At 39.6% G+C, this 15644-nt stretch overlaps 1 protein-coding gene across 3 annotated transcripts in view; it reads left to right on the top strand.

The window, feature by feature from the left end:
- LOC133046716 (microtubule-associated serine/threonine-protein kinase 4-like) overlaps positions 1–15644 on the top strand; it is a 366008-nt gene that overhangs the window by 305470 nt on the left and 44894 nt on the right. For all 3 annotated transcript variants that reach the window (XM_061129642.1, XM_061129643.1, XM_061129644.1), the window contains 4 exons: positions 1817–1918; positions 4271–4403; positions 8148–8215; positions 10578–10663. In XM_061129642.1, the coding sequence (XP_060985625.1) occupies positions 1817–1918; positions 4271–4403; positions 8148–8215; positions 10578–10663 (389 nt within the window). The remainder of the gene's footprint in view (positions 1–1816; positions 1919–4270; positions 4404–8147; positions 8216–10577; positions 10664–15644) is intronic.

Here is a 15644-nt window from a genome sequence, read left to right as displayed (position 1 = left end):
AGTTAATATAATAACCTTTACAGGAACCTTGGGACCCAGCAATCTATGGCTGTTGGATAAGTGGATTGTGAAAGATTCTGAAGCAGTGATTTTTTTTTCCCCCCCTCCTTAACCATAAAGTTAAAAATTGCCTGAATGTACGGGCATTATTTGATGATGCTATCTAGTTCTAATATCTGGAAAAGCTAAATGGAAAATTGCTGGCCTCTTTCAGGCCATGTGTCCTGTTAATTAACCTGCATGTGGTACTGGGTAGTAAATGGCAACTTACATTTTCTTTGGTGTCAATATTTCTTCTAACAAAATATTCAATTTCTAAAATGACAGATAAACACAGGCCCCTTCCAGGCCTAACACTTGCATGCCTAGCTCCTGATAACACCCAAGACAGGAAGGGAGTGTGCATGTTGGGATGGAATTAGTGCATAATATTGCTGTCCTGATTGAAATTGATCATCCACAGCCTACAAGTAAAACCTATTTAGCCTATATATTTGGATTCAGTGTATTTTTGTATCCCATCGGCATACATTATGCCCATGTAAATAAAACCGTAGGTGGTTTTCTCTAAGGATGATTATGTAAATAATTGCATGGAACTGAATGAAAATATTGGCATCCTAGTTTTCTAGGAATCCATCTGTCCTTGCTCATACTGAATTTAGTTGTGGCAAGATGAGACAGTCCTCTCTGACAAGCAGCCACTATTTTTCTTCCCTTTCCCATCTAAACCTCCCAACAGAGTTCTGTGCTCTGTCCCCATTTCTCACATTTCAACCTTTTGTAGCCCACAGAGGCAGTTTTTCTTAAGACTATCTTTGTGTGAACACTGTATTCTGGGGTTTTATTGTCAGTTTCCAATGTGTCATAGACCAATGCTACCATAAATTACGATAAAAATGGATTTACCTCTCTGAGATATTTTTTCCTTAATTTCTCAGTTCTGTATCAGGATATTGTTATAATTACCAGTTAAGTTCTGTGGTTCATTCCTTCATAGGCTTTCCCTGTAAAGGCTTGAATCCATAGCTGAAGCTATTTGCATTGAAATACCCCACTTAATTTTGTTTCTATATGATAGGCTTGGCAAGCTGTTTCATGGCAATTAGAAAAAAATCTTAGGGTTTCAAAAAATCATGTGAATGCACCATATAATAGATTAACTGTTGACTTTTAGGGAAATTTTTCTCTTGGGCAGGGGAATATATATATGTGTAACATTAAGAGCACCATCAGGGTCTATAGTTATAGTTGCCAGTTGGTTTGTCTTTAAACACATTTTATTTTATAATCATTCCCCAATGGTCATTTTCTCTATTTTTTCTTTTAAATGTTAACTGTTTTGTTTTTGCTTGTATATAGTTTCTCTACCTACATTTTGGAAAGTTGCATTTGATTTAATTATTCACCTAACATTTGATATAAGCAGCATACAGCTTCTCCAGTTATATCTGGAAAATCAAGGTTCCTCATCAACTATCCACTCTGCTTGTATCATGTACTTGATGTGTCATAAACCTTTAATGTCTCCTTCATTCATGGCTCACATTAAGAGCCCTAATGTTTGATTTTTAACACAGAGAATAAATCAACGTTTTGCAATTAAAATGTAGCTAATGGAGCCATTTGGTAGATCTAGACGTTTAGTAGTGTCCGTTTATGTAGACATAATGTCTGCTTATCAATCTTTTAAAAGTATTTTCTAAGTCACTTAGTTTTTGAATATTTTCAGTTATCTAATTAGCATGCTTTGCTGATTTTCTTTCCCATTTACTGGAGCAACTCTCTCATCATTCTTTTCATTGCTTCCTAATAGGCTCACAATCGTTCAGAAAGTGGAGAGCTGGCATTTATTAAACAACTAGTTCGAAAGATCCTGATTGTTATCGCCCGCCCTGCTCGTTTATTAGAGTGCCTGGTGAGTTGTCCCTCGAAGTGACTTTGTTATTTATTGTTAACTGTGGGAAAGCAGGGACCACCTGAAAGCCCCAGTTACATTTGGCTTCAGAGACAGAGCTAAAAGGAAAGAGTCAAGAAAGAGAAAGTGAAGTCGCTCAGTTGTGTCTGACTCTTTGAGACCCCATGGACTGTAGCCTGCCAGGCTCCTCCTTCCGTGGATTTTCCAGGCAAGAATACTGGAGTGGGTTGCCACTTCCTTCTCCAGTGGATCTTCCAAACCCAGGGATCAAACCCAGGTCTCCCGCATTGCAGGCACACTCTGTATGGTCTGAGCCACCAGGGAAGCCCAAGAAAGAGCCAAGAGGAACAGCAACTCATGAATGTTGATGACAACATCTGTGCTTTCCTTCTCTGGTTTTCGGTAAAATTCTAGGACTTGTGTTGTATTGAGAGGTGGTTGTTATCACATTCTGGTCAAACCTAAAAAATTGATTATGAAATAATGCACTTGACTTTATCTCAGCATAATTTCTTTGTTCGGGCTCGTTCAAGACATTCACTGTGCCTCACTTTTCTGGAGATGCCAAGATGCAGAGAAAGGGAAATCAGAGCTAGGATAAATGGTAACCTGTGGTTATAACTCTTACTTTTGAAGTGTGGCATGTTCGAAATAAGGGCGTGTCAGCAGCCCATTTGGAGAATACAGTAGGGCCTTATCCAGACCTCAGGGAATGAGACTTTCCACGATTAGTTTATCGATTATACTTTCTTTAGTCAGTGACCATTTTCCTGTTTGAAAATCTTTGCTTTATTTTATGTTGTTTTGATTGAAATGTTAGTCAACACTGTGAACAAAGGTGAGGTTTCAAACAAAAAAATAGTTTTATGGGGCTTCAAGTAGTATCAAAACTCACTTTTAAGTTCACAAGCCATTAGAGTATTGATATTTATAATACTGCATACAATACAGCTTTTCAGAACTTTACATGTACACACACATATACCTACTTGGTGATATTATTTTGGTTTTATTCTTATTGTAATTAAGATTTGTGGTTTTTTAATAACAGTGAAATGTTTACAGCCTCATAAACTTATACTAGTGCATAGTGAGATGTGGTGGAGGTTAAGTCTAGAGAAGAAAGGTAGGCGTATGGTGGAGGAAGTCTTTCCATCAATGCAGGGACTCTGAGACTCCTAGACTGAAAAGCACCATTCAGCATTTGAGTGTCTCTGGAAGAATAAAGGGAAAGCAAAATACTCCGGATGCCTCTGGGGCGGAGAACCATGTGACTGCCAGATACCGGCAGAAGGAAGATGGTTTGTTCCCTGCTCTTTGTGTTGTACCTTTTCAATTATGCACCACAGGCTTGTACTTCCTGCAGTTGTTCAGTTTGGGGGGAAATACCATTTAGCATTGAAATTTGCTTCTCTGGACAGCAGCAGACATGCTAAGAGAGATGTTGCCTTCAAAGAGGAAATGACTTTTTTACAGTAATTAGTCTTAATCAGAAGAGAAGCAGTAAAGGTCCATGTAGCCTATCAAAGACAGAAACAAGTGCTGCTTTTTGAGCTGTTTAAAGCTCAGATGAAACTGGAGTTTGAGAATTTTAGGGAATATTTCTCCCAACCATTCATCTTAGGCCTGTAGTTCCAATCTTGCCTTGCCTCTGCTTTTAGGTTTCTGTAAAGGGTACTGAGTGTGGACATTGGTTTGGCTTTACTCCATTTGTAGCATGCTTTTTCATTTAGAAGCAACAGCCAGCCAAAGGTAAACTGCTTAAGAGAATGTTACCAAATTTTTACAAAGAGGTGACTGGAAGTACTAATTTTGTAGCATAATTTTAGAGTTCAATGATAAAAGTGGTAATTTTGAGATTTTTCTTTCTAATATTCTTGGACACCTCTACACTAAAGGAGTTTCCTTCAAAACTTTTCAGAAAAATGCATTCTCATATTACTTCTTCTTAGGTTCTTTGGGCAGAGAGAGAAACTGAATCTCTTTGGAAGAGATTCATGGATTTTTAAAACTTTTCTAAAATGGCACAGTTAAAAATTCAGACCTGTTCATTTTCAGTAGGATAGATAGCTTAAGTGGAGCCTGGTACCTTCAAAGTCACATTACAAGGAAATTGGAAATGGAAATTATCTTTACGTTACCAAGGATTTAATGTCTTAGAATATGATTAGGCTTTGAATATGACCTGAAAATTATATGCTTTTTAAATGAAGTAATCCTTTTGCCTTCTTTCAGTATAAATAACTTACAACCATATGTATCCAGCAATTTCACTGTGAATAGGGTTTATGTAATAAAACGTTAGACAATTTTGGCTCAAAGAAGTATACATCTGTGTTTGTCTTCTGTTAGGAATTTGATCCCGAAGAATTTTACTACCTATTAGAAGCAGCAGAAGGCCATGCCAAAGAAGGACAGGGTATTAAAACTGACATTCCCAGGTACATCATTAGCCAGCTTGGCCTCAATAAAGATCCTCTGGAAGGTGAGTAGTACCTGGTTGGGTTGACCTTTTACCTGCTTATTCATCATGGCCTCATTGAAGAACTTAGTGGCAAATCTTTCCTTTTTCTTCTTGTTTTGACCACTATCTGGTGAAAAGGCCAAATCTGGGGGCCAATTGTGACCCAAAGGAAAGAGCTCTAAATCGAATTTTGTGTTTACCTAGAGTGGGGAGGAGACCTTGAAATCCTGAAGGCTTCTCAGCCTGAAACTTATTTCCAGGAAGGTTTAGATTTCCATCTTCTCGGGGTGTTGTTTCTCCTGGGAAGCGCTACTTGATTCTTCTCAAGGGTGCACATTTTTTAAATGTTGGTAAAGAAATTAACTACATTTAATTTAAAAGTGACATTTCAATGTAACTGAGGAGTAAGGTAACTGATCACTGATGATTAACTTTAAGTCAGGTGCAGTCTTCGTAAATCTATTTTTACTTACTTATCTCAGAAAAGTATGAAAAATAGTAATATATATATATATATATATATATATATATATACACACACACACACACACACACACACTGGGGAGCCAGTTGGAGAGAGAAGGCTTTCTAAAACTTAAGCAAGGATTTCTGCTTGAATTAAAAAAAAAAAGTCTACTGCTATTAAATGCAGAGAAGGGGAAGCACCCTGTTAGTGGGTTGGTTTTTGTTTTTTTGTTTTTTTTTCCAAATCTGATATTGGCAAACCACCCCTGTCACCACCTTTTCCTGTTCATTATTGTTTGGGATTGTCATTTGAAACACTTAGGTTATATACTGCCTGAAAAGACTCAAAAACAATCATAGACTCCTTTATTCAAAATTGTCTTCCTGGTTCATTAAATTGAATTTGCAAACAGTGTTTATCTTGCTAAATTGTTTGTGATGATGCTAACTGTTGGCACAGATATGTTCCCATCTACAGCCAGGGAACCTGCTGCTCTCTGACTGCTCTCCTATTTCCCCCGCTTTGTCTGCTCTTATGGCCATCAAGTCTTTGCTTCCAGTGAAATGATGCATGCATTACGGGGAGATAATGCCAGATAAATTTATACTGTACTGAAAGCAATACCACAACAGATTCATCACTTATCGGAGACTGGTGGCTGCTTTTCTGAAAAGTTCCCTGGGGAGAGATTTTTCCCCATGGCTTTTAAATTACCATCTTTACCTTTTTGAATCATGAGTCTTCAGAAATGGTTTAAATCAATGAAATAAAAAGGGCAGATGTTTAATGGTATTTAGATGAGTTTTAAAAATCTCTTCAGGCATTACAAAATGATGCCGTAGCTTCCTGCTTCAAAAGCTGACTCTTGGTTCCATTCCATTACTACCCACTGCTTACAAATAATATGTATTTCCCAGATAATAGTTATTTAGCAGCAACTCTATTTAAAACAGAACCATCTTTTAATTTGTTTTTTTATGAAAATAATTGGAGTGGGGGAGGCTGTCAAAGTGTATTATAGTGACTCTTCATGCTGGTAGAGTTAAGGTTGTGTCAGCCCTTGAATTGTAGACCGAGTGAGCTCTTCACAGTTTTCTTACCTGGCAGGAAATATCGCTGTAGACTGAACCTTTGGTAGGGGAATAATCTGAGGCCCATTTATATACCTTTATAGTCTTAAAAAATGTTTAACACTGATTTTTGACAAGTTTCATGTTTTAGTTATACAAATTTATCACTAAGAGTTGTGTTTTTAACTTTTTAATTTTCTGAATTCAGATCCAAGGATAATTTTTAATCTGTTTGCTATAATCACTTAAAACATGATTATTGCAAACTCTAATCTATGTATATTTGCCTTCTTGTCATCATGGGCACTGGCAGACCTAAAACTTGACTTTTGAGGGTTCGGAGTCAGGGTTTGGCATGGGACTGCCCAGAGTGTCAGCGCTGTAGGTGGGTCACCCTGATCAGACTGATGAGCTTCCTTTGCCCCAGTGCTTTCCCAAAAAACTGAATAATGGCACCTCTTCATATGGTTGTTTTAGGATTATATGAGTTCACCTCTGCACCCAAGATGTATAATAATGCTTAATAAGTGTTAGTTACTGTTGCTGTTTTGGGGCTTCCCTGGTGACTCAGGTGGTAAAGAATCTGCCTGCGGTGCAGGAGACCCAGGTTTGATCCCTGGGTTGGGAAGATCCCCTGGAGAAGGGAATGGCCACCCACTCCAGTATTCTTGCCTGGAGAATCCCACAAACAGAGGAGCCTGGCAGCGTACAGTCCATAGGATTGCAAAGAGTCAGACATGACACACAAATACTTTGAGCCCCTCCAACTGAATACATTATAATTTACCTCCTAGTCCATGACTTCACAGTGCTAGCCACAGAGGATGTTGACTCATTTAAATGACACAAAGAAAGCACACAGGTTTTACTGAGCTCATTTTTAATTCCTGGATTTCCTCTGTAAGTAACCTGGTATAGTGTCAATCTCCAGTTATTTTAATTTCTGTAGTTAATTTTTCTCTAAAGGCAACACTCTAGTGTTGCTTTGCTTCATATCTTTTATGTGTAATCTCTCCCAAGAAAGGATGATTATATTTATAAGAACATGAATCCATGAAATTCTGAGCACATAGGAAGTAATATTAGATACACACAAAAATACGTAACTAAAAACTGTAACTCTTTATTATACTTGTTTGATTTTTAAAAATTAGGAAATTCAAATTATTTGTGATCCTGCCACTTAGAGATAACCCCCTATCAAAGTTTTGGAGAAAATTCTTTCAGGTTCTTTTTTTAAATTAAACATGTTTTGTTTTTTTCTCTTAAGTATAAAAATCAAAACAAACCAGAAAATGAGTTCGGTTTTCTCATTTACTTATATAGACTCAAGGATGCATTCCAGTATTGGTTGAGCAATTAAATGCTTTGTCTCATAACGAGACCAGTAGGGTAGAATTTAGACTGGTGTCAAGCATGTGGCATCCAGCCCAGAACTGACTCCTTTACATGGTATAATTAATAGTAATAAATAACAATCAACATTCAATAAGCACTTAATTTTTGTTAGTTAACATGCTAAGAGCTTTACATGCATATCCCTTGTCATACTCATAAAAAACTGAGATAAACAGTATTGTTTCCATCCTACAGAGAAAGAGCCCAAGGTTAAGAACTCGCTAGTTAAGTGCTCTTAGTGGGGGTAGCTCAAGTCATCTCAACTCCAAACTCTTCTTAACAGTTACTGTTGCTTCCTTTCTGACAAATTGCGAATTCTCATGGACTAGGAATGCTTGCTCTCGCTGCATGTGACGGGATAGAGCAAAGGGTGGCTCATCACAACCTGAGACTCAAGCTCTGAGCTATAGGCAGTGCCTCTCTGATGCGTCAGCGCCTAGGAAACTTGCCTCTCCTGAGTATCTGTTTACAGGCATAGTCGTTGAGCCCTCCAAACCCCTTCCACGCTGTGGTGATTGTGTCAACCAGTGGGTCCTGCTAGCATGCGCAGATGCCCACCTCCGAGTAGGACTATGTCTAAGTATTCGTAGGGAATGCGGTTCTCGGGAAAAGGGCATGTAATGAACAGTTTCAAAATATCAGTTGTTGGTTCTTGCCATTTTGGATTTAAGATTTCCCCATGTGTACCTTGGAGTATAGAGTAAATTTTTCTTTTTTTTAATATTGAAGAAAATAGTTTTTCTTTAGTTTTATTAATAGCATAGTACTGCTGTCCAATTGCAATAGTCCTAATTCTCTTAAATCTTGCCTTTTTTTTTTTTTTCAATTTAGAAATGGCTCAGCTGGGAAACTATGATAGTGGGACAGCAGAAACACCAGAAACAGATGAATCAGTGAGTGTAAGTATATTTCTTGATGAAATATGATGTTGGTTTTTCTGTTTATGAGCATCTGGAGGTTTTGGCTGTGTTAATTACTTTATTTGTTCAACACATATTTATTGTGCTTCTATAGGCGAGGCATTAGGTGTAAAACTTTAGCCACTCTCTTCAAAGAGAAACAAATTAATATAAGGAAATCATGCACAAAAAATCAATATGAGAAACTTGAAGGAGATTGATGAAGAAAAGGGGCCACTTGTTCCTAGAACATAACATAAAAGAGATTTACCTTCATCTTGCCAGTCCAGAAAGATCTCCTAAGGAAGGGATGCTTGACATGTGAGGGGTTACTAGGATGAGAAGGGGCAGGGGGAACATTCCAGGCCAAGGAAACATCAGGAGACACGTGATAGGAGAGTGCTTCTGAGGGCTCTAGAGTGACGGTGACCGTGTAGCTTTCAGCTTCATGTTAAAACCCTCCAGCTCTGGTTAAAACTGCACACAGACGTCCTTGCTGTTCATCTGTGTCAAATCGTTTCTTTTGAAGAACAGTGGGAAGCTGTGGTGCTGTGGAGGAAAGGTGTGTGTGTCGTGGGGTGGGGTGGGGTGGGGAGGAGTAGATAAGGAGATGACCCTAATAGAGTTACAGCGGGAAGAAAGTCACTCTGATCGCAGCGCAGGAAGAAGATGGGGTGAGGGGAGCGGGCAGAGGGGACCCTGGGGAAGCCATCTGAAAGGCTGCAGCGCAGCTGAGAGGGCCTCGTGCTGATGCCGTCCTTCCTGTTTGTGATCAGAGGAAGAGGAACCAGGACGGGCCACCCCCAAGCGTCAGGGGGTGAGGAGAGAGGGGCGGCTGTCTAGCCTGGGGGATGAAACTCCCAGACTCCAGAGCCAGATTGCCAGATTTCAAGCCTGGCTTCACTTCACACTAGCTGTCAGAATCTCTCTATACCTCAGTTTCCTCATCTATAAAATATATATGAAAAATTAACGGAGGTGGTCTGTGTGAAATGGTTAGGACAGCCTCACGTAGTAAACGCTAAATAAAGGCAACTTTTTAATTAGTTTCATTATAACTGCCAGAATGTTGAATGCGCTAAAGCTAAAGTTCCTTTGAGACATCCAAGGAGAGCCATCAAGCAGGCAGCTGTGTATAAGGTGCGGGACCTTCCAGCCCCCAGAGGGAGAGTTTCTGGTGGATGGTCTAGGTGGCTTAGGAGGCATTCACGGGAGCAGGTGAGGAAGAATTAAAGAGACAGAGATTGGTTCAGGGTCTTTGCAGCCCGAGCTGTGGAGAGCAGTCAGAGTGGGGTGGCTGAACAAGTAAGTGGCCCCAGCCTTGGATTATGTTTCCTGAGGTAGAGTGCTCACAGGGGATGAGTAGACCCAGGTCCTGTGGCCAGAGGCCAGGGAGAAGTAGAGAAGGGAGCTGTTTGAGTTGAGGAGGTCAGGTAGACCCGGACCAGGTTGTTTGGTGAGCTCTCTGTGTAGATACTGAAGTCACCCAGGAAGGTGTGAGGGTCAGTCTAAGTCTTCCAAGGATGGTGGGCAGCGGGTCAGCAGGCGCCATCTCTGAGCCGGGGAGGATTCCTCAGAGTCATGGAGGTTCTTCCAAAATTATGAGGAAGGGATTCTGGTCTCTGCAGAGGAAGCAAAATGGCTGTTAACTCCCTCTCAGTGCTAAGATACATGGAGAGTGAGGCAATTTTGTAGAAAAACAAAACAATGTTTATTCTGTGAGCTGAACTTTTAAAGGGGCTGTCTTTTTGAAAATTGGTATCTAAACCATGGTAAGACTTACAATGAATGGAAGTAAAGAAAGACAGGCATGCTCTGCTTGGCCATCCCATTCATTGCCAGCTACATTCTCCAGATGGGAAAGGTTGCCGTAGGAGTGAAATAGAGACGCTCTGGGTTGGGCAGACAAGTCACATGGTCCACTAGCCTGCATAGAGCCACTCTAGCCCATTCTATTCTAATTGACTAAAAGCAGAATTAAGCTTTGGCGTTTTGGACTTAAAACTTTAAGATGACTTTAAAGACTTAAAAAACTTTAGAAGACTAGGATGAGGTTCACCCATATACTTTACAGAGGTAAATTAATATCAGGAATTTTCAAAACCTTGGTGCCTCTATCTCCCGGAAATGAGGTTCAGTTCAGTGAATCTGAGCCACTGTCGTGAGGAATAGTTTATCAGTACTGCTCTGGAAAATTGATCTTTAAAGTTGTCCCCCAGGTTCCTTTGGCTGTAACACTGCACTTTAACATTTTAAACAAGAGAGCATGTAATTCAGATATTAATTATTTTGCTGCTAAAATCATTTTCTTAAATTTCTGTGCTTTTTTTTTTTTTTTTAACATCCGTGTTTTGTCTCCAAGAGCTCTAATGCTTCCCTGAAACTTCGAAGGAAACCTCGGGAAAGTGATTTTGAAACGATTAAATTGATCAGCAATGGAGCCTATGGGTGAGTAATTCAAGAAAACTCTATTGTGTTTTAACACACCTAAGAAATATATTCTTCACAATGATCTTAATGCCAGATAATATTGTTGGGGACTTTAGTTTTCAGATCACTGCTCCTTCATTTAATGGGTAGAAGGTGAAGCCCAAATCATTTTTCATTGAATACCTCAACAGAAAGTATTTCAAGTGACATGGGTGGGAGTTATTGTAGAGGGTTGGAGAGAAAGACTTTAGAAAACAAAAATTTCTAAAATAAGGGAACATTTTTGCATATGCCTGTTTATATGTAGATATATAGATACATATACACATCTGGCTGTATATTTCTGTATATATATATATATTTGAATATATATAAATTCCATTTATAGCATTTCTTCTTGAGGATTAGCCAGTATTTCCTGCCTGACCAGCAGTCAGCCTTGGAAGAGAAGAACTTAAATAAGAAGGCTGATTGAAAATATAAAGTAATACAATTCTTTGTCTTTCTGTTACACCAGAATTTTTTTTTTCAATTGGCCTCTATGCTATAGTCTGATTATATTAGTAGTGCCCCTTCCTTGACTCAGTTTTATAGACACAGAGTTTCTTTCTCATGGCTTAAGGTCAATACTGACAAGATCCTTCTTGAGTTACTAATAATTTGGAAGGATAATTCATACACAAACTGTGTCCTGATCCACTTTAGACAGCCCAGAACTCTAGTTTAATTAAGTATTAATCGCAATTCCATCTGTAGGTGGAGGGCAATAAACCATCCCGTAGACATTTATTGCCATTTATCACACACATGAGCAGATGAGATAGAAACGATTTTTGTTATGCCACAAGGGATGTTTCTTCTTATGATTTTTTTCACCTCTAATATTTTCCACACCATTAACTTAGTGAAGAACTTAAACATTTGTGAGTCCTTTCTATGCCTCACTGATTTGTTTTCAGGATTATGTCAGATGGCATATTTCCTGATGTGGCTTATAAATGCTTTCTGATGTATTTTTTGGCAATGTTTTATTTTTTTCAAGGACCTCACTGAAACTCTTCTGCCTAAGAAGATCATTTTAGCATGTGGTTGTTTGTGGGTTTTGTTTATATATTGTTGGCTTTTAGTCCTTTTTCGTTCTGGGGATCCTCTGAGGATTTCTTCTTTGATTAGAAAGAAGACTGAACTTTGATTTAAGGGATCTGTGGGTATGAGCACTGCTTGATTTTATTGGAAGTGAAATTCTGGCACAGGATTGTCGGTGAAGCACCACTTTTATAAAATTTGAGCAAATATCTTAGCTGTATATGGAGTTCTAATTGGTTGAGTAAACTCATTTGTAGTGCAATTAAACCACTGTATAGTAGATGAGGTATATCACACTTTGGGGAATGGTTGGGAATATACAAGAAGTTAAACAAGCTGTGAATCTGTAAACACCCAGGACGCAGGCCAAGTCATTAATGGGCTTACAAGCTGCCTGCGGGAGCCTGTGCTGATCAGCCAAAACTTTTTTTTTCTTTTTTACACTTCAAGTTAATCTCTCACTATGTTTCTGACAAATTTCCTCTAAGATTTAATTATTTTGAACTTAAAGTTTGAATCGAGCCACACCCATGGGCCCACCCGATCAAGATGCTATGGCGGGGTTCTGTGAACTGGCTGAACAGGTGGATCCCTTGTGGGCCATGAATTGAAGCCATTCAAGGCTCTCTTGGGCATTCCTGTAGCTGAATCCCCTGCTCACATCAGTGACCTGTTCTTTGACTTTTCAAAAACTAGTTATGCTGGAAACTAACCCTTTTCTTAGAAAGAGCTGTAACAGGTCAGGATTTTCTCAACATCCCTGCTTAGTGACAGTTCATGGCATGAAGGGGCTTCCCTGGTGGCTCAGATGGTAAAGAATCTGCCTGCAATGCAGGAGACCCTGGGTTTGATCCCTAGGTCAGGAAGATCCCCTGGAGAAGAGAGTGGCTACCCATTCCAGTATTTCTGCCTGGAGAATCCGATGGACAGAGGAGCCTGGCGGGCTACGGTCCATGGGGTCGGAAAGAGTCAGATAAGACTGAGTGACTAACACTTTCACATTCGCATGGCATGAAGCCGTTTTACCAACTTGATAAGCACTGAATTTCCTTCTCTGGTTAGTAGGTTTCAGATCCCTGCCTGGAAGCTGAAACTTCCTTCAAGCCAAACTTAGCACTTTGTAGGAAGTGAACACCTACTGTGTGCCAGGCACTGGACTAGTCTCTTTATATATGTCATCTCCTCACAAGACCCTTTGAGGTGTTGATGTGGGGAAAGAGGCTTCCAGGCCTGGTCACACATACGCTGACTGTAAGCAGAGTTCTTGTCTCCCTTTATATTTTGTTTATAACTTTTAGTCATCTCAATTGGGGTATAGAAATCCTTCTTGCATTGATTACATCCACCTAGATTTTGTTTTTATGTATTTATTTTTAAATATTTTTGGCCACGAGGCCTGTGAGAGCCTAGTTCCTTGACCAGGAATCAAACCCGGGCCCTTGGCAGTAGAGCATGGAGTCACTGGATGGCCGGGAACTTCCCTCCACCTAGATTTTTAGATAACAATTTTGAATGTTTTCAAAGTGAAAGAATAAAACTAATCTAAAATTTTTTAAAGTAAGTAAACCGGATCTGAGAGGCACAGCTCTTCTCCACTTCACATTCCTTTCTAGCCTTTCTTGCCGCCCTTTCTTTTTTTCACCCTCAAAGGACAGAGTCATTTACCTGAGAGACCAGGTGTGCAAGCTGACAGATGCCCCCTCTTGATAGCCTTTCCTCTCAGCGTCTCGACAACACATGCACTCTCCTTCCCATGTGAGGCTCTGCCCACGGGGATTCGTGTATCAGGCTCTCAGATCCATGAGTAATTGTATATGCATGAGACATTCACCCTCCCCATAGGACTGATTCATTCTGCTCTAGATCCTGCCTGCTTCCCATTCTGCTTCTCCCCGCCCCCACCTCATTTCTGCTTGAGTGGAGTGATGCTTGGCTCAGCGGGTTGCCCCTCCCGACGCATCACCTTCCATCCTTGAGTCTTCCTGTTTCACAGAGGGGTCAGTATAGGAAAAGAGACACAGAAGCCTATTCAAAGAAAGCAACCCTTGGGGACAGAAAGCAGAGAAATGGGAGCCAAATCAGTTCAGCCTAGTTTTATAACTAGACTTGGGTGGTTTGCAGCTCTGCCTCGCAGTGTTAGATGTCTGTCTGTCCCACTGCTGTTTGTCTCTATTTCTCTTTTTCAGCCTCTCCCTCCCTCTCTCTCTCTCCTCTCTCTCTGCTGACTTGAGTAGATTTTGAACACTGACTTATAGGAAGGGAGGAAAGGAGTATGTGAGAGAATACTTATTACTAAATGAACAAATTTCAGCATTAGAAATAATATTCCCAAAGCAGTACCAAAATGTTAAAACAGAACATAAACAAAACAAACCCAGCTGCAGGGGATTCTAATTAAGTCTAAGTTGACTTTTGCAACTTGAACAAGATATGTTTGTCCTGAGGAAATGGTATCTCAAGCTACCTATAGGATTAATTTCAACTGAAATTAATTTCAGTTAATTCCTAAGGATTACCTGATTGTTTTAAATAAAATAGCAAGGGGAAGCAGAAAGTCAAATCAAATTTTATGAACTGAAAATCTGAGGATAAAGATTGAAGGCCTTTATTAACACTGTACCTAGTGTAGGTGCTGGTCAAATTGAACCTGGGGCTTCTTTCTCTTTTGTTCTTTCATGAAGTCGTGTGCAATCCTATTCTTTTTTCCTTCACTTCATGTTGTCTTCACACATATTGAATTTTTTTGCAGTTATTTATGTGAGAAATGGTGGCGCATGGTTGAAAATCAAAGTGGCACCCTAGGGAATTCCCTGGCAGTCCAATGGTTAGAGGTCTGTGCTTCCACAGCAGGGGGTATGAGTTCAGTCCCTGGTCAGGGAACTGAGATCCCACATGCCTTGTGGCATGGCCAAAAAGAAAAGAAAGATATATCAGAGGGGAAAAAGACAACCTACTGATAGTCTAAAAGTGAAATTATTAATATCATATGTCTGGAAATCATAGCACTAAACCTACTTAATATTAAACATTGAAAGAAGAGATAGTAACTGAACTGTACTCCAGTTGACTCTCAAGAATAGGCAAGTGCTTATATAAGGATACTGACTTTTTAACATTTTCAGTTCTGAGACTTATTTTAAAAAGCAGATTTTGCATTTCAGAAATCCCTCTTCATGACAGTATCTGCCAATGCTTGTCTCATATCTAAGCCGAGGCCAAGTTCTTTTCTGTGCTCCCTTTGAGTATGTCTGTTCTACTATCAGCTTCTGATTAGGAGAAGCTCAAGTGTTTTTGAATCTTTTGTTCTGCTCTATTGAATTAGTAATTGGAAAAAGGGGGGAAATCGTCAAAGTTTTTGATTCAGAAAGAATGAGTTAAGCTGGTTAATGAAAAAGTTAGTCAAAGCAGGAAATCACCAAAAAATGATATGTACTTTAAACATTTTAATTTAACTTAAATATATGTAAATTGACCAGCCTTTTGATGTAAGACCTTTATAAGACAGCTAATATAAACCATAGTTACATGGTCATTCTTTGGTATTACTTCCCTTGGATACTAAAATCCACAAATGCTCAAATCTGTTACATAAAATGGCATCCTCTCCAATAGTTTAAATCATCTGTAGACTGCTTATAATACCTAATACAATGTAGTGACAGTCGCTCAGTTGTGTCTCTTTGCAACCCTGTGCAATAGTCCATGGAATTCTCCAGGCCAGAATATTGTCGTGGCTAGCCATTCCCTTCTCCAGGGGATCTTCCCAACCCAGGGATCCCAACCCAAGTCTCCCACATTGCAGGCAGATTCTTTACCAGCTGAGCCACCAGGGAAGTCCAGTACAATGTAAATGCTTTGTAAATAGTTGTCAGTGTGGTAAATTCACATCTTGCTTTATGGAGTTCCTGGGATT

Source organism: Dama dama, chromosome 25 (genome assembly GCF_033118175.1).
Source record: "Dama dama isolate Ldn47 chromosome 25, ASM3311817v1, whole genome shotgun sequence".
Lineage (NCBI taxonomy): Eukaryota > Metazoa > Chordata > Mammalia > Artiodactyla > Cervidae > Dama > Dama dama.
This window is presented reverse-complemented; position numbering and strand designations above follow the sequence as displayed.